Here is a 19,499-nt window from a genome sequence, read left to right on the forward strand (position 1 = left end):
CATTTGAATAATTGATATCTTATCTAACAGAACTTGAGAGGTTTTGGTGTAATGAGATTTAATGCAATAGAAATATGAATATACAAATGTCTTCTCCTCTCTGTCCAAGTTAATGGGTGAAAGAAAAGCAACACTAGCAGAGGAACGAAGCTTTTTTTCACAGGCTTGTTTCTCCACACACAAGAACTCCACATACAAAAAGAATAAGGTGTCACTGCAGAAATATTTATTGAAATAAATATGCAATGGATACACTTTCATACTATATGACATAAATATTGGATTTGGAGGCAGTTCTTTTTAAAATACCATTAAAAAGTTTGAGTTTCTCTAATTTTCATCAAAATGAAATAGATACATAATGATAAAATGTCTGTACTGACAGATCATGGTCCAATTAATAATTATCTCACCTTATAACACTATATATTGTTTTAGCTTATGAATTACTGCTATCGTGCTGAATCAGGGGGTCGAGTGTTTGCGTCTACTGCTATATTAATAGTACTCGTTCATATAGAATATTGTTGACGTGTGATATTTACAATCTCAAAAATGAGCGGATAAAAGCTTCGGTTATACTGTGAAAAGATATCTCGATATATAAAACTTTAGGATTTAGACAAATATTTAGCAGATTTAAGAGTAAAACCAACCTCTACTATACTTTCAGAGTCTAAACACCACAATGCAACTTGCTACTCTAGTTTGGTGAAAACTGAAGACTGAATCATGCTAGGTCATTCAAACACGGATTTAAATGTCATTCTGTACAAGGAAATCACATAAAAATCATCATCATAGGTACAGTATTATTTAAACTTAAACACCAAAGTCAGTCTGTTTTCATATCCTTTATAAGAGCTGTGTTTAGCAAATTCAAATAACTGCATATCAAACAGTTTTACAGTTTGTTAGAGAAAATCTGTGACTAAATCTCACAGCAATGAGTGAGACTGTTCATTATTTTGATAATAAAACTAGTATAAATTCTTAAGTGATATGAAAACCTCCGACAGACTTTAACAGTCCCATTAAGTGCCGAACGAGGAATGCACATAAAAGGTCCACAACGTATTTCTCTAAAATATATTAAAACAGAATAAATTGACACACAAATATTCTCTTACAGTCTCGAAGGTACACAGTATTCTACTGGGTTATAGTGTAGGGTTTCAGGGCATGCACCACCTGACACTCACGATGGCTTGTCACCTTCTTTCTTCAGACGGCTTTGGGAAAAAAGAAACAGTGATTAGACGTGTTGTGTAGTTGGTTGTCACATAGTTTACAAGAGTATAATCAAGCTATGTCGACGGTGATGTTGTTTACAATGGCTCCGACCACAGAATAACCAAAAAACACAGTATAAAGATGACTGTTTTCTTTTATTATATATTTCTTTCAAGAAACTTTACTGACAAAGAAAGCACAATCAGTTTTTTCTAAAACTGTTGGGAAAGGTTGTCTTATAATCTACTTTATTGTATATTTAATACCAACTCCGGTTCTAAACAATATAATCAAACAAAAAAACTTTTTTGACACTTAAATACCTCACCTGTAGTAATCCTCCTGACTTGGTAGAGGGCCTCCATGTAGGTGATGCCCATGCAGCCACTGCTGCTCCATAGCCATCCTCTGCAGCTCTGCAGACTGAGCATGCATGGCTTGGAGCTGGTGAGCGGCAGACATCTGAGGAATCGGGCCCTGCAGCTCTCGTGGATATGCAGCTCCTGTGGAAGAAAATAAGCAAATTAGAAAAAGCTGGACTCTGTTGAGTCTCAAATTGCAGGCTGTGAGTACAAGATTACAAACCAAACAACGGATGGCGCAACATTTCGTGATCATGAGGAAGGTCGTTGAGTAGAGGGTTGGGGATGGGGCCACCAGGGAAGGGGAATCGGGCCAAACGTGGTCCTGTTGATAGAGGGTCCAGAGGATGAGGACTTGAACCTGTGTGAAGAAATAGTACATATAGTAAATACAGGTCAGCTTCCCACCACCATATGAATTACTGCTTATTAATTATTATGTGAAGATCAATAAAATCCTTCATCCACCTTCACCTTGACCGAGGGGGTCCTGTTGGTGCAGGTGCAGGTGAGAGTGAATGTGAGAGTGCTGATGATGATGCGGCGTCACATTGAGCATCTGCAGCCTGACAGCAGGGTCAGTTGCCACAGACGCCATCCTCTCCGCATGAAGCCGCTCCGCAGTGAGTCGCTCGGCGTAAGTCAGCTCTGGGCGCATCTGAGGTCCTGCTAGTGCCATCCTCTCCCGCTCCAGATGGTTCAGGCCGGGATGGAAGGTTGCGAAGGGGTGGGGAGGCCCTGGTATGTGGGGAAGACCCAGGGCTCCATGTCTGGCAAAGTGCTCCATGGGGTTGGCAGAGGGATGCAAGGTTTCCATGTCTGGGGGCTTAACCTCAAAGCCGGGCTTCATCCTCTCGCGGAGCTCTCTCTCTCGGAGGTTCCTCAGCTCACGCTCTCTCAGGCTGGGTTCAGCGCTGTACAGACCGGGCATGTGGTAGGCCAGCAGGGGGTCACCTGGGCTCAGGGACACATAGAAAGGGTGGTTGCGGTTGGAGGGGGACATGACGTGTGGTCGGGCATATTCACTCAGGGTGCGCAGAGCAGGTGTGTCAGGGCCAATATATGGCGGCACAGCAGCGACAGTGGTGGATGGCTGCTCAAAGGAGGGGCGTCCGTGGCCCTGAACCGTCATCTGGGCCTCACTCATTCGACTGTCATGGGAGGAGCTGCTGGCTCTCTGTAGGCAAAGACAGCGTGTGAGATGACTCCATGTGCTTTGTATGACAAAGAAGATACTTGAATAGAGACATTAAAATGAATGTTGCACTCACAGCGTTTCTGTCAGCCTCTCTTTCTCGCTCTCTCTCTCGCTCCTTCTCTCTTTCACGCTCTTGCCGAGCACCGAGTTCAGCTTCTCTCCTCGACTTCTCCACGGCCTCCTCCCTTTTCTTGGCCAATTTGGAAGACGAAAGTGGAGTGAAGAACAAGTCGGTTCGTGCACAGGAGTTGTAACCACGATCCAAGTGTTTAATGAACCTGAAAGAAATAAGTAGATATTAGCATGACTCACAAACTTCACACACAATAACAACATGAAGGTGGAGGAGCCTTCACAGTAGATGATGATGTTTGTTAGAAAATGTTATTTCATATTTACTTGTCCCTTTATTTGAACTTTTTGACAAATATGCTAATCAGAAAGGTTTTTAACAAGTCCACAGTTTGACCAAGTTGTCTAAACCGATAATTGAGAAATGAAAGACAATATTCAAACTTTTACCCAAAGCTGCAGCTGAAAATAGTCACAGAGCAATTAGAGCTCAAATTGCACCTCAGTTATGGACACAAATCGCCAATCAGCTGATTGGTTGTTAAATTGTTGTTAATTTCTACTAATAAGTAGTTTCGATAACTCGGTTGAGTGATTTGTTTGGTTGTCAGGCCACTTGTGGTAAGTATTTCTTTCTTTTTTCTAAAAAATCAAACAGGGCTATGAGGCATTGCATGTTCTCATAGCATAGTTTTGTCTTCAGTCGTACCGTGCAGACTGGCTGGCGTGGCTTGCCATGTTAATGACGGTGGGCTCTGGCGAGGGGCTCCGAGGTGGAGATGGTGGACTCTCTGCCTCCTCCATCTCATCCAGTGGCTCTTCTTTAATGTGAACATGTGATGCCACAGCTGTGCTGCTCGGCGAGGGTCTCAGAGGAAGAGGCATGAAGGATGGCTGGAGGCTTGGGGCGGGCCCAATGGCTGAAGGTGTTACAGCGGTGAGAGGGTGCGAGGCCGCAGCAGGTGGGTGAGAGGGAGTCGTGTTTTTTCCAGGGTGGGGCTGCACCTGAGAGATTACTGGAAGTTGGGCGGGAATTAACTGTATTGGCAAAGGCTGCGGCATGAGCTGAAGAGGGGGAGGTGGAGCACCTGGAGGATGCTGGTTGGGTAGAGAATTAAGGGGCTTTAGAGCAGGCGGAGGGGGAAGATTAGAGGGCATCTGGGGGAAAGGTGTAGCAGACTGGTGTGGTTGCTGTTTGTGTGATGGTGGAATCGGGGTGGTGGGAGGAGGCTTGATCTGTGGCCCGGACATAGGAGGCTGAGGGAGCTGCGACTCCCGAAAGAAGGGTGGGGGTCTCTGGAGGGGCTGAGGCGATGGTCCATGTGACTGCAGAGGCAGCACAGAGTTGAGAGCAGGTGGGACCTGAAATGCTGGATAAAGAGGAGAGTCCTGACCCAAAGCTGACGAGAGAGGAAGCGGACCAGGAAGGGGGTGAGGGACGGGCAGTGGTCGGCTGTTTGGACCCCCTGAGGCAGGTGCAGCTGGCTGAGGAGCATCTGGAGATGGAGGAGGGGGGCTCTGAGCGGGATCACAAGAGGAGGTGGTTTGTGGTGGCTGAGCAGTAATGATGGGACCCTGAGAGGGGTGGGCCTGTGGGACTGGTGTATCAGCTAACACAGCAGCAGGGGCGACAGGCTCTGATGGGACACCGTTCGGCTGGGCAGACGAGTCCGAGTCGCTCTCGTTGCCCTGCTGGGGGCTGGGGATGCTGGGAGAGGAGCTGCGGTTGTCCTGATCAATGTCTTTGGTGTCACTACTGCCATCCTCCTGAGCGCTGCGGCTTTCTGAGGAGCTTTCCTCCTCTACCTCGGCCTCTCCCTCTGACCGGGAGCCCTGTGGATCCTGGAAGAACAAACCAACAAAGATCATGTTGCGCCCAATTCAGGCCTACAATATGTTATTTTTTTATAGAAACAGGAATTATAGACTGATGGATTTTATTAAACAAGTTCACAAAATAGGAAGTTTAAGGCCCTTGCTGCACAATATAAGAGCTTTGAAGATGTTTTTATCCGAACAATATCTGACACAATAAGTTGTAATAAGTTCCTAATAGGTTTTCCCTCCTCTCACCTGCGCCTTCTGCCTTTTGGGTGTAACTTTTTCAGGCTCCTGAGCAGGACTCTCTCGTACACGTTTTGTTGTCTTTGGTGACGTCACCTCCTCTTTTATTTTCTGTGGATACAGCATGATATTTATACAGCAGAATTAATTATTAACAGAAGATGACTGACACAAACACTTGCGTTTGTTCGTTTTTTTCTAAATCTAAATGTTAATGCCTCTTCTAAATATCTACAACATCACAGTGATACACTTGCAACTGTAATCTCCAAACAGTGCAAAATTACAATTAAAATTATTTTGTTTACACTTTATCAAATTCAGTTTTATAACTGTGAATGCACAAATGACTCCTGTCTACAAAGTTGTTTACATATCAACCAACTGTAAAACCTGCACTTTGTCAGGTGGTTATGAGACTGTTGGGATCATTTAATCTGCAACTGTCTGCACATACTGCAGCATAATCACAAAGCAGCCACTGTGAATTCCTAATATCTCCATTACCATTCAACCAAATGGACACGACAATAATTCAATAAAAGTTCTGAAAAGATAATGAAACACAGGGTGAAGGATTGTTGTTTACCTTGTTTGTCCTCCTAGTGGATTCATTCTTGTTGTCTGTGGATGATGATCTCAGAGCGATGGAAGTCACTCCGCTGGGGGACGGCTGGTTACTGGATTGCTGATCCTCACTGGTGGGGGAGCCTGTGAGCCTCCTGTGGCCACTTCTTAAAGACGACAGTTGCTATAAAAAGATCATTCATATTGTGAAATATAATTAAATCTACTGTTGGCAAGAAAATATACTTCCTGTTATTCAAAACCTATTTATTTTCTGTGCTACAACATTTTAAAATCTGATTCTTTTGTATATTATAATGATGTGATGATGATAAGGATTTTTTTTTGACAACAAAATGGCATACAAACAAAAATGTACTTGTACATCAATTACTCGCAATAAAAGTAGAATGACAGATCTGTCAGCCTCAGGCTTACAGGTGCTCTGCTTCGCCGAGTCCTCATGCCATGCTTGCTGTGCTCCTCTTCCTCTTTGACAGGTTTAAACATGAATGAACCGCCTGCAGATTTTGGAGCTGGCGGAAGACATCCGTGCTTGTTTTCATATGAACGACAAGTCGTGCACAGCAGAGGGTTATTATCTTTTCCACCTTGGTGCCAATCTTTAGAACCTGTTAGAGAAAAGTGGCTTGAGGTACAAGTTTCACAAACTGTCTCACGTAACATCACTGCCAAACACAAATATAAAATATACTGCACGCACCCCAATCTTATGAATCACAAATACAGACATGTACTCACTTGTTGTGCCACAGTGGCTGCAGGTCTTAATGTCCTGTTCACTGTCTTCACTATCAAGATCGTCCTCGCTGGCAGAACTCACATCCACTGCAAAAGAAGAGATCAACTTGGATTCTGATACATCTCCTGATCACACAAATATGAACTCAATAAGCGGCAAAATATTTCTGACAAACTTTAAGAAAATGCTCACCTGAATAATTTCGAGATTGGGTGTTAACCGAAGCTGCTGCAGAGCGAGTCTTTGCCTTGCGAGAGGACGGCTGCCGACGTTGCTGTCGATATGCTCTTGTTCCTGCAGCCTCAGGAGTCTTCTTCCAGTGGTAATAGAAAGTGATCAGCTCTCCCTGATAAATAAAACCACAGACTTTTAGAATAATATGTTTTATGCTTCTGATCAAGAGTACGGTGGCCATGAATCACTGCATGCAATAAAAACTGGTCTGTTTGCACAAGCAAAGTGATAATTACAGTCTTTTTGCTGGGTAGGTAGTCTTTCCTGATGCGGAAGAAATTCTTTCCATACTGTCTCAGGCCTTTAATGAAATGTTTCTGCAGAAAAAAAAGGAGGGAGAGGTGTGGGTATGAATAAATGACAGAACACTGTAAATCAAAAGACTCTAGTACAGATAACATTATTGAAAGGTACGTTTAAAATACACAACACAGATTCCCACCTATTTTATCTTCCTGCACAAACTTTGTTCAAGACAAACAAACTATCAGCATTGATCTTCAGTGCTGTGTTACAAGCAAAAGACGTCTCACCACATCACCCTCCGACCAGCACTTCTCTATAAGCTTTGGCAGAGGCTTCTTCACCAGACGCTGCAGAGCTTTCGCAGCATCGTAGTGACTGGCATGCAGCTAGAAGTGAGAGAGACAAATGGTCGTTTTTTTAATTTGCAAGATAATATTGTTGTAGGAACAGACAGGAAAATTACAAATGTAAATCAATCCAATACAATTCTCACCATGTTGAGAGCGTTGAGTGTGGTATCATCACGGGAGGCTGCTAAACATCCGTCCTCTGTGGATCCACCATCACACATCCCTGCAAACGCTGCCATGCTCCTTGAAAAATAAACAAAACAAACTTCTGAATTTTATATTTTCCAGAGGCTGAAGAAGAAATTGTGAAATGATTTGTCACTAATGTGGCGTTTAAGATATCAGGTCAACATGGAACCACAAAACTTGTTATAGTGGAGCCACTGGTGCATTTTTATTAACACAAATGATGACATTAGAAACAAGACTGTTAAAAGGGCCTGAATAAAATCTATATGAAAAAAGACACAACAAATGAGTTTAAATCGACTGATTTAAAAGTACTGTGGCTGAGACAGGAGCTAAACCACACAGGCATTCACATGGTCAGACCAAAGCTGGGATTGTTTTGCATGTATTTCCCCATTTGGAACATTATTTCTGACAACCGTGTCAAACGGCAACTCTATAATCCTGTTACATAACAACATAATAAAGGGCAATCATTTAGCTGAAAGCTTTAAATAGCAGCTGCATCTTCTTGTTCAAAATGATAAAGTCTACTGTAACAGTTTATTCTAAATTCATGTAAATTTGATATTATGAAAAAAACTTTTTGGTCCACTGCTGCAGTTCTACTTCACAGTTTGTCCAAGTGCCAGAAACTTCAAAGCATAGACACTGACCTTGCAGCTCTGAGGTACATGAGGAGGTCACAGTCATTGACCCCTGGCGTCCACATGAGCTCCTCACCGTCAGTCTGAGCCTGTAGACCAGGAGCAGGCTGTGGCTGCAGCTCTGGAAGCTTGGCCTGAGAGAGGAGGACACAGGAGCTCGTAAACATTTACTCCCCCTCAGTGGAACTGTGTTCCCCATTTACTGCAAGTTTAACAAGGTACAATTATGGTACAAAAATCCAAGTACTTATCTCCAAAATTACAGTTTGCATTTTCCACAACCATCTGACATTTTATGCACAAAACAAATAATTGATTATTTAAGGAAACGATCTAAAGATTAACTGATAAGGGATATAACTGATATTTGCAGCACTACACTGAACAGGCGATTCAAAAGCAGGTTAACATCTGTAAATGAAAGCTAACTACAAGTTTAGAAGTATGAATAGGACTGGGCAACATGGGCAAAATTATATAAAGATCAAAACGTTCAAATCAGTCGATACTGATAATTGTCATAATAAATGTCACATTTCTGTTTTTTTCTTTTTTGAGTGGAGCTTGTGGGTTTAAACTCCTGTTAAGGAGCAGAGGATGACAAAACTTTTTATAAATCTAAGATAAAAGTTCTGCAAATTTGCCTCATTTTGTGACATTGCAATAGTAATTAAAATTGTCTTATCGCCCAACTCTAGGTATGAATCAATAACAAATATATTGTATATAGAAATCTGTTTCCAAATATGACCTGAATATTTCAGCTCTCCCAGAGTTTCAGAAATCAGAGACACTTTATTGATCCCCGGGCTGGTGACTGAGTTTACCTGATGACTTGGCCCCACTCTTATCTCGCCCTGTGTGCTGTTCAGGCTCCTGAAATACAAATACATAGGGATCATTAAATGTCAGTGTGCTTTGGCATCAGGCGTCTGCACAGTGTTTACAGTCCAGGCAAAGCAAAGTGAGTTGTGTTCACACAGCTCAGGTCTGACCGCTGCACACTACCTGTCAGTAACAGTGTAATCATGGTGTGCAGTCTGTAAATAATCCATACGTGTTGTGGGAGCAGCCGCCGCACAACAACATCCCGCCCCCTCCGCGGCTCTCAGCCAATCCCAGCTCGGACCTGCGACGTTTCCTTATATTACATGAATGAAATCCGACGCTCGCCACGACCACGGACTGTCAATCAATCATACATGAGCTGCAAATTTTCATGGTCTCCATTACGCGAGCGGTGCGAGCTCCCCCGGGCAGCTGTGACATGCTGACAGCGGCTGTGTGACACAACCACCAGAGCTAAATACACGCAATCGATAACATGCAGCGACGCTAGCAATGCACGACATGTCGCTGACACACGGAAACAAACACAAGCGACTACATTCTATTAAACGATGCAGGCGGCGAATCAGCTGCACGGGCGCTGGTTAAAGCTGCACATTGACACAGAAATACGCGATCGCTTCGGCGGATCCGCCGCGAAACCATGTTTCTGCGAGGAGCTGCTAGCTGCTAACGCCACGGCAACATTACGCCGTTATTTGGCTAGCTCGTTAGCCAGACTCGAACTTCGTGACCGCTGACACTGTTTCTCACACACACATTCCTCCGAGCGACGCTGCTAAAACACCAACACGCGCATTCCACGTAAAAAAAAAAGCAGCCGACATGTGTGAAGAAGCAGACGGCGAGTGGGTGAGTTTACCTCCGCGGGCTGAACAGGTCGTCCATGTCGATGTCGGACTGAGGTTTGTTGACACTACGCGGCGCAGTGGGCGACACACACACAAACTGTGCGAATCCCCTATTACATGGCTATTCAAAATGGAGGCGGTGTAGTGGAGGGAGTCAGTGTAGTTTTTTTTTTTTTTTTTCCTCCTCTTCCAGCGCGATGACCTCAGCAGCCACAGCTAAAGCCGTCAAAGTTGTCTGGGTGGAACTGAGCATGTGCCGCGGACCGGAGGCACCGGGAGCTGCCGCCGCTGATGCCGCCGCTGAGCGCCGGGCTCTCGGCTCAGAGGTGGAGGCTGCGATCACCGCTGCTGCGATCACCGCTGCTGCTCAGCCTCCATGAAGGCGACACCACAGTGTTTGTGGCTCTGAGCTTCATCAACAGCGTCATTATGTAAGACATGACACCGCCCCACCACCGACACCCGCCCCACTGTGTCTGTGACCAGGACTTGATCATCACATTTGATCTGCAGCGTGAATGCAGCCAGATAATGTGATTTATCAGACACGAAGAGGAGCTCAACGTGACAGTACTCAATAATAAACAATACTAATAATACATATTAATAATAATAGTAATTGAATATCAATAATACATGCAACTGAAGCCTTATGATAATAATGGATGCTGTGATTTAGCAGACACCACAAGGAGCTTAAAATAATAATAATCATAATAACACATAATTATGTTCACATTATCTCAAAAGCAAAAAAGTGTATTAACAGATCTTAACAACATGGTGGGGGAACTGAACCTCATAACAATAATGATGATCTGTGATTTAGCAGACACAAGGAGCTTAACATAATAATAATAAATAATGTTGACAAAATCTCAATAAATATGTTGGTGCAACTACATGCTTGCTAATAATTATGATAGTAATGATAATTCAGAATATCAGATGATGTAGCAGGTACAAGTTTAACAATAATATAATAATTAGCTACAGATTAAAAAATATATATTATCTCCACATGTTGAACAAAAAGTGTAACTTATTCTATTATCATTATATCAGCTGATGGATAAAAATGTTTTAATTATTCATGTTTTCTGTATTATTTTATTGTTGTATTAGTAGTTCATAATACTATTGTTATTGTTTTTGGCAATTAAAATATATTGATTCATTTACATTCAAATTTATCTTGCAATTGCAGTCACAAAAAGATACCAAACAAACAATCTATCGTTAAGCTATGAGTGTGATAGTGTTGCATCGTGACACTAAATTAAGATCAATTCGTCTGCCTGATAATTAAGTTGAAACGCTGTTTTGTTTCACACAATTATCTATTTAAATAACATCAATATAAAAGGCATTTACTACCACCACAGTAAAACAACAAATATAAAAACACCACAACAGATTATTTGCGGAAGAAAACATTTTTATTAACCGTTTCTCCAAGTGCAGCTTTGTCAGGACAATTATTAAGTGCTGTAATTAAATTTTATTTATTCCACATTAAAAAAGAAATCAAAATACAGTCAAAGAGTGTGAAGTGTCACAACTACAACTACAGTTTGTTCTGTCTATAAACCACAGTCAGCACATTAGTTTACATTAGTTACTATTGATCACTATTCACTGTGTTTTGCTTGTGTGTATCCATTTGTATGTGAAGTAAATGCTTCATCCATTTACAAAGGTTTTCTGAATTTTTTTCCAGCAAATTTGGCCTTGTCCCCCAACTCCTCTTCAATTCTACAGAAAAAAAAATCCAAAATTAGTTTCCTCTCACACATTTACCTTTTTTACTTTTTTTTCTTTTTAACAAAATACATTTCTCCCAGGTTAATTAATCATGTTGTTGATTTACAATCTTTTAAATAAGATAAGTCCCAACTGTCATTACTGAAGTTCACCAAAGCTGAGAGCTACGTACCTGGAAATTACATGAAAATGATACAGCAAAGTAAGACTAATGCAAAATCCAAAACAGAGGAAACAATGAATATGCTACACATATATAATAGACATATTTGAATATTTAATCATTCCAGCACAAGTAGTTGCAGTTTAGCAAAGAACTGTGATATTTTATTTCACACACTACACAATGCTGGAGGCAAAGTTGAATTTTAAAGTTTTAAAAGAGAGAATTACTTACCTAAGAATCTGGTTGTATTTTGCCAAACGCTCAGAGCGACAAGGTGCCCCAGTCTTGATCTGTAAAGATTATATAAAATAATTTAAAGTTATTTTCATATTATAAAAGTGATGTCACAAATTGATGTTGCATTTTAGCCATTTCTGCTAGTATTCTTTATCTTATGCAGATGAAAAAAGTACTCTTGCTATTTTATAAGATACACTTCAACTATTATCAAGGAGGTACAGCCTCCAACATAACCAGACAACTGAATCAATACTTAACAAAAACTAAACATTATAACCTTCATGATGGCAGAATTAATTTCAATCTAAGCCATGAAAGGTGCAATGATCCCAAAAGACACACTCACACAACAATTTTTAGATTTATCAACGTACCTGTCCAGTGCAAAGGCCGACCACCAAATCTGCGATGAAGGTGTCCTCAGTTTCACCAGAGCGATGGCTGACCATCACACCCCAGCCATTCTCCTGTGCCATCTTACAGCTGTGGGGACCAAAGAGATTACTGAGAGGTCACTTCAACTTCTAAATGATCAGATAATCCTTATAATCTGATTTAACAGCCACTTGGTTTCTCTTTCTTATGCTTCCTACTAAACTACAATTTTAGCTGATTTCTCAAACCTAGAAGAAACATCCAGAAACATCTGACTCAGAGAGACCATTTAATAAATCTGAGACTTCAGAAACAACGGTAGGTCACTACAGGGTGGCCTAGATATTCTAATTCTTCTGGCCTACATACAAGAAACTGCTGTGACTGTTTGAAATCTTACGCTTTCATAGACTCGGTGACTGTGCCGATCTGATTGACTTTCAGCAGCAGACAGTTGCAGGATTTCTCATCCACAGCCTTGCTGATGCGACTGGGGTTGGTAACAGTCAGATCGTCTCCAACGACCTGGATGTCCGTGCTCCCTGTGAAGTTGGTCCAGGCAGCCCAGTCGTCCTGGTCAAAGGGATCCTCAATGGAAACCACTGTAAAGGAAAATATGCATTGCTCATTTCATGGATAAGTGATGATCAGTAAAGCTAAAACTGAAACTCATCTAGCTGTTCCAGTAAAATGATCAGTCTCCTCCAAAAGGACATTTTAAGGACAGGTTTAATCAAAGTGTAAAAGAAAAAAATATTGTTTAAGTTGTATTTTATTCATTATTTCATGAAAACAAGGTCTGAAGGCCTCAGGTCACAAGGGCCTCAGTGGCCTGATGGTTAAGGTGCATTGTCCAAGGCTTGATTTCTGGCCATGGACTATATCATAATTAATGTTAAATGAACAGATGAATAATTATTTAATAATTTAAAGTAAATTTGACTAACCTGATGGTTTATTCAAAACATGTATAACCATAGGACTACATGTGTTACCTTTCGGGTGTGAGTGTCTGAAGTTAGATCGTACATTATTATTACTGATAGGAATGATCCACAGCAAATGAAAATGAGACCAAAGTTATAATAAACCAGTAATATGCTGAAATTCTAAGAGGGATCATGAACCTCACCATTTAATCATTGTTCATTGTGTTTGTTGTCATAAACAGTCATTTGACTTTAAGTTCCTTTTGAAATCCACAATTGTTTGTTATAGATCAATCATTATTCAGTGTACAAATGTGTGTAATCTATAGTTGACAGTGATTGTATTTTACTTACTTCAAAAATTAGACGTCTTAACATTTTTTTCTCCTTCATTTATCTTTTCTGTCGGATTCCCATTTAAGACTCTCTTGACAGCTGAAGATGTGCTTTTTGTCATTTGTTTGAAAAGTCAAATATGTATTTCAGAAAAAAAAAGGACTGCTGTTCTTGAAAGCTTTATAAGGATGAAACAGATATTTGATGGCTCAAACAATTGTTGACAAAAGCCCACATCAACTCGCCTGGCCTCTTAGAGAGTGAGCAGATGAGAGGTATCCCATATATTTACCAAACAGCCTGATAATCAACCTTCATGTGACAACGTTGGTGTGTACATCGTTACTTCATTGTGTGTGTTGCTCTCCTTGTGTTGAATGATGTGTAAAAAGAGAGAGCGTCAGAAGGTTACCTGGATAATCCTTCACAAAGCTCTTGTAGAGATCAGCCAGCTCGTCAGGGGTGATGTAACGGTTCGGGTCATCAGCAGACTTGAAGTCCAGGTCGTATTTTCCATCCCGGTAGAATTCAGATGCTGCCACATCCATACCAATCACAACCTCATCTGTGTATCCTGCTTTGGCAATGGCCTCCTTCACCAACTCCAGCGCTACAGGTTTAAACAATGAATGCGTTGCAGAATATTATTTACCAAAGCATCAAGATTTGCATGAAGCACCTCAGAAAACAATGCACTACAGATACTGTACATGGATAACACTGTCTACACAATCTCTACATTGTCTGGCTAGACCAGAAAAATAAGAACCATGGAAAAAACTGAAACGCAAGCCAATTCAATACTATTTTTGGACAAATAGTATCTTACTACAACATAGTGTTATTAATTGCTGAAACAGAAAATGATTCATTACCTCCCCATAGAGGTGATGTGTGTTTGTCTCTTAATAAGCAGCACTACACAAAAACCACTGGATGGATTACCATTACACTTGGTGGAAGGTTGTGGTATGGATGAGGGAAGAAACCATTACATTTTAGTGACGAACCCGACCAAGGGTCAGATCGAGGAACTTTCCCCCCCACTTTCTTAAAAGAGATTTGATGTTTTTCAACATTTATGTTGATTTCTCATAGTATTCTGAGTTACGATTATAACAAGTGAAATTCCCAGAGTGACATTCAATAAACAAGTAGCTACAATATTTACCTTCCTTGTTTTCCAAGATGTTTGGGGCAAAACCACCTTCATCGCCCACATTGGTGGCATCCTGGCCATATTTCTTCTTGATGACATTTTTGAGATTGTGGTAGACCTCGGCTCCAATGCGCATGGCTTCTTTGAAGGTGCTCGCACCAACGGGCAGGATCATGAATTCCTGCATGGCTAGCTTGTTTCCTGCATGAGAGCCGCCGTTGATCACATTGAAGGCCTGGTGGAGGCGGAGAGGGTAAAAATGAGAGTGGCAGGTGAATGACTAATGACGGTAAAGGAGAATTTATTTTGGTGCACAGATCCTCACCGGCACAGGCAAGATAACCTCAGGGTTTCCTGCAAGCTCAGCAATGTGACGATACAGGGGGACTCCTTTCTCTGCTGCACCAGCTTTGCAAACAGCCAGAGACACACCCAGGATCGCATTTGCTCCAAATTTGGCTGTAAAGAAAAAATATAGTTCACTTTTAGCCTGTGCACAGTTTTTTAATTGATTCAGAAACTTCTTAGTTCCAGCACAGAACACCTCATTGGAAAAAAAAACTTCATATGCAGCTAAATAGCCAAACCAATGCTGCATTTACTCTGTATAATGAAAATTAAGGAACAGGAAAGTTCAGTAGTAAAGTTCAAGTCTTTCATAATCTATTCTATTAGTGTTAATATGAGATTTTATTTACTTGAAACTGACAGTAATATTGGCTTTACAGCCATTTTGCTACATGATTGTTGATACCTGCTGTCGTTCTTCTCAACAAGTGAAAATTTGTTTTTGAAATGGTTATTATAGAATAAAAGGACAAAGCTGTATGCTTACATTTGTTCTCTGTTCCATCCATGTCAATCATCATTTGGTCAATTTTCTCCTGCTCAACCACAGATACTTTCTGAGGAGATGGGAAAGAACAAGTTAAGAATAAACAACAACAAAAAATCTAAAACTAAATTTCTTAAAGTAAAAAGAATGAAAATTATTTTCTTACTTGACCAACAAGTGCAGGTGCAATGGATGAGTTTATGTTTTCTACGGCCTTTGAGACGCCTGTGACCGACAGATTATAATTATTCTTCCAGAACGTAAATCATGACAGACAATATTGAAGCGATATATTAAGCAACACATGCAGCTCTTTAATGCATATGTTGGCACATTGTGAACCATGCAGCAATATAGATGATTTTTTGTAAATGCTTTCACATTTTTTTCTTTTTACTGTAATTCAACAACATTTTATTAAATAGAAAATCAGCCACAGGCTAAACATACATACTGGGGTGAGGTCATGCTTAAACAAGTCGACATGCGTGTCATATCTGATCAACTCCTAAAGGCATTCAATGACAAGTTGTTTAATTAAATGACAGTAATGTACTGTCAAATGGACAAATATTAGTTTTTAATTAAAGACAGGCAACGGAAACTCACTAGCCCTTTCACATCTGTCGAAGAGGGAAAGAGAGAAAGTAAAGATGACAGATATAGATGGAAAAAATTGAACTGTGGGTAGTAATTAAATTTAGTGGTACAACACAAAAACCTATAGCTGACAAACAAACCTTTCCCAAGGTAGCGCGACTTGTCATTGTCCCGGAGCTCCAAGGCTTCATAGATTCCAGTTGAAGCTCCACTTGGTACAGCGGCCCTAAACAAGCCTGAGAGATGCACATATTATAAATCACTGAGGAAACATTGTAAAACAAGCAATTATATGATATGAACAACTAAAACAAGAATGGCACTCTTAATATGCCAGATCTTTTTCAGGTATATCAAAGCCCCCAAAAATCTCTCAATTTAATCATACATACGATCTTCACAGCCACAAGAATGTCTCAATATCACCAGCGTTTCAGACCAAATCAGAGCCTTCATTTGCCACAACTGCCCCTCCCTTTGTGATGTTGCCTGTGCATGGCTATGGGTGTTGTGAGGCCAAATGAAAATGCCCCAAACACAACTGAACAAAGTTGCCCTGTGCACAGGAGAGCCAAAAAACAAAACCTAATCCAGCTAGCTGCCGTGCAGACTGGTTAAGTGGATCTGTCACGTCTAATCCTTGGGTGGGTGCTCCTGTCAAGTTTTGGAGACTGTGTGAGATGTGTGTTCTTAAATCTTATTTTTTGTCAACTCTCATTCTCGCAGTCTCAAACTCAGTAGACTCAGTGGGCCTGTGTGGCTAGTATCATTACCATAGCAGAGAGTGGCCCATAGACAGACAGTATACAAATTACTTATTTTGTAGTCTGACAGCATTGTGTCGGGCAGGTGCATACAATGGATGAAAATGTAGGTGTCCAGACGAGTTAATGTTTTTATGATCTTACCATCTCACATCTGTAGACCTGGAGGGCCAACAGATGTACAGGGAGGGACTCACATGCTCTAACTTGCACACACACATTTGAACAAAGACCTTTAGATCACACCACACACAGGTGTGACTTCCTCTGACTTACTCTGTTTAACAGAATTTCTCCACGATATCTTATCATTGAAAATAATTGCCACCTATACATATCTATAATCTTTATATATAATCCTTAAGAAAAGAGAAAAATGTAATATGTTCTTTCTTGGCCCATATCCAATCCCTTCACCAGGTTTGGTACAAATCTGTTCAGCACTTGTGTGTAATCCTGATGACAAATAAACACAAACAAACAGACGGACAAAGCAGACTCCTCAGCAGAGATAATGACCTTTAGGGGAATAGCTGGTAAAAAAACTATTTTATTATTGAAGTACATGGAAAATAGGTTCACATTATCACTATGGCTTTTTTAAAATCCACTCCACCATTTTGACTGCCTTAATTCACACAAAGTTTTGAGTTGTATAGAACATTTAGACCTACCTTTGTCGGTGTAAAGGTCGACCTCTACAGTAGGGTTTCCACGAGAATCAAAGATCTCTCGAGCGTGGATCTTGACAATAGACATCGTGCAGGACCTTGAGATGAGACAGACAAGTTGAAATAATTCAGAGATTCATCTGTCAACTAGGGTTTCAGAAAAAAGAATAATGCAAGAACAAACTCAAATGTACAAGAAAATGTTGCTATTACTGAAAAACGTCTGTTTTACCTATTATCTGCTCTTTTGTCCTTGGACCTTACTCACAAAGATATCCTGACCAAGCTGAGAGCTTAGAGTACTAACAGGCATGCTACTACCCTAATTGGATTAGACTCTTCATCTGATTAATCACATGACAGTGTAAATACAGAAATGGACGTATCTGTCAAAGCAAGGTTAAGCTTACACTTACTACTAGTTTGTGCCTTTCCAGTACAATTTATCTTTTAGCACAGAGTCACTACAGAATTTAATCCAACAGAAACTGAATCCCTGCCATTAGCCACAGGACATGCTTCTCCATGAACTCCTTCCCTTTTGTTTGTCAGACACACAACTAACTAAGTAACCAACACAATGAGCACATGGTCTAAAGCACATACAGTGTATGGTCTAACGCAGAGTTATGTGAGACAAACAAACAAACATTTACTATTCTAAATATTTGTGATTTCATACTTCTTACACACTATCCAAGATTCCAAAACTAATAAATGCCTTAATCCAGACCTTGGAATTTGTTGAAGTGTATCAAACAGCAAAATGTGGCTTTTTTGGCTCAATTGTGGGATCAAATAGCATAATGATGACGCTATAGGCATCCAGGAATTACGCAAAACTCATCAAGTAAACTAAGGGAGATGACTGAGTTGCCTTTTTTCGAGTTTTGTCTGAGGGTTGGCCCACAGACTCACACTATATGAAAACCCCTGGTCTAAAACATGGCGCATGAAAAATGTCTCCAGCAGTTCTGCTGAGTCAGAGTAATGGTGCATAGTTCAAGAGGCATGGGTGTATTGAGGGAATAAAATGCAAAAACAAATCTGGGTGCCATCTCTCATCCCCTTTAAAAGCCAGGTGTCTTTGTAGATTTGTTTCTGTCAAAAGCATTAGGTGCAAAGAAGGACCCAGTCACTCTTCTGTAGTCTGAGAAGAAGGACATGAATTCCTGTTCCAACAAAGTCCAACATGTTCAAGTAAAACACACTCAACCAAAAATGTTTATTCATTAACTGGGAGCCATGCGAGTCTCAACTGGAACAAATAGTCCAACTTCAGGCTGTGTTCAGACTTTTGAATCTTTTGATAGAAACCCACGTAAAGGAAATGATGAAATAGCGTAAACTCTCACGCTTACTATTCTTATTAAAACATGTTTGCACAGTGAATCTCGAACCAAATAATACACGCGATTTATTAAAGATTAAAGCAGAGTGTGGACTTTCCCAGCTTTAATCCAGACTCCAAACACACCGTGTTTAGCGTTAGCATGAACCGGGGTCGTGGCTCAGCTAGCTAAACCGAACTGAACTCCACTGAACCCAGAAGAAGTTTAAACTTTACCAGAACTTCACAAGAGCGTGTCGACTACTGAAAAACACGAGGAAACAAAATTATTCACATGTTTTCATCGGAACAATGGAGACAGGATAAAACAACTAACTCTACCTTGATGTTAACCGCAGACAAGTTGAAGGTTTAAATGTCAGTGGCTGACAGGCTGGAGAGAGTTTCTTCTTCTGTTCACAGTTATTAGTTAGAAACTCGAGGCTTGGTTTCTGTTGCTGCCCTCTACAGTTTTTAACGTGAACTACATCATATGAGCACGATCCCTACACAGGTGAAGCCTGTGGCGAATGTAAAACTGCTTTAACCTGCTGTTTTTTAAAATTAATTTCATTTATACATTTCAAGTCAGTTTTATTTGTATAGCGCCAAATCACAATTTATATATTCATCCATCCATCCATCCACCTATCTTTCTATCTATCTATCTATCTATCTATCTATCTATCTATCTATCTATCTATC

At 40.8% G+C, this 19,499-nt stretch overlaps 2 protein-coding genes across 6 annotated transcripts; both read right to left on the reverse strand.

Moving 5' to 3' along the window:
• Window positions 1-204: 204 nt before the first annotated feature.
• rereb (arginine-glutamic acid dipeptide (RE) repeats b) lies at window positions 205-10,058 on the reverse strand. 4 transcript variants are annotated; one of them, XM_020101624.2, is made up of 17 exons: window positions 9,637-10,058; window positions 8,753-8,801; window positions 7,935-8,059; window positions 7,233-7,332; window positions 7,027-7,125; window positions 6,730-6,810; window positions 6,452-6,605; window positions 6,259-6,345; window positions 5,935-6,128; window positions 5,519-5,680; window positions 4,939-5,040; window positions 3,575-4,707; window positions 2,867-3,071; window positions 2,064-2,772; window positions 1,819-1,956; window positions 1,562-1,736; window positions 205-1,232 (listed from the first exon to the last, which is right to left on the reverse strand). In XM_020101624.2, exons 1-17 carry the CDS (start codon window positions 9,660-9,662, stop codon window positions 1,199-1,201), a joined length of 3,573 nt encoding a protein of 1,190 aa, XP_019957183.1. In that variant the 5' UTR covers window positions 9,663-10,058; the 3' UTR covers window positions 205-1,198. The 4 variants fall into 4 exon arrangements, with proteins under 4 accessions (XP_019957183.1, XP_019957187.1, XP_069392378.1 ...); XM_020101628.2 differs by having other exon boundaries at window positions 2,070-2,772; window positions 9,637-10,032; XM_069536277.1 differs by having other exon boundaries at window positions 1,557-1,736; window positions 2,070-2,772; window positions 9,637-10,032.
• A 987-nt stretch (window positions 10,059-11,045) lies between these two features.
• Window positions 11,046-19,287, reverse strand: eno1b (enolase 1b, (alpha)). Of its 2 annotated transcripts, none has more exons than XM_020101732.2 (12): window positions 19,137-19,287; window positions 17,468-17,562; window positions 16,170-16,265; window positions 15,596-15,654; window positions 15,430-15,499; window positions 14,920-15,053; window positions 14,607-14,829; window positions 13,848-14,045; window positions 12,571-12,772; window positions 12,170-12,278; window positions 11,787-11,845; window positions 11,046-11,380 (listed from the first exon to the last, which is right to left on the reverse strand). In XM_020101732.2, the coding sequence occupies exons 2-12, from the start codon at window positions 17,550-17,552 to the stop codon at window positions 11,317-11,319; spliced, it is 1,299 nt and encodes a 432-aa protein (XP_019957291.1). In that variant the 5' UTR covers window positions 17,553-17,562; window positions 19,137-19,287; the 3' UTR covers window positions 11,046-11,316. The 2 variants fall into 2 exon arrangements, with proteins under 2 accessions (XP_019957291.1, XP_069392437.1); XM_069536336.1 differs by having other exon boundaries at window positions 17,697-19,178.
• Between the last annotated feature and the right edge of the window lie 212 nt (window positions 19,288-19,499).

The sequence above is a fragment of the Paralichthys olivaceus genome, chromosome 2 (genome assembly GCF_024713975.1).
Source record: "Paralichthys olivaceus isolate ysfri-2021 chromosome 2, ASM2471397v2, whole genome shotgun sequence".
Taxonomy (NCBI): Eukaryota; Metazoa; Chordata; class Actinopteri; order Pleuronectiformes; family Paralichthyidae; genus Paralichthys; species Paralichthys olivaceus.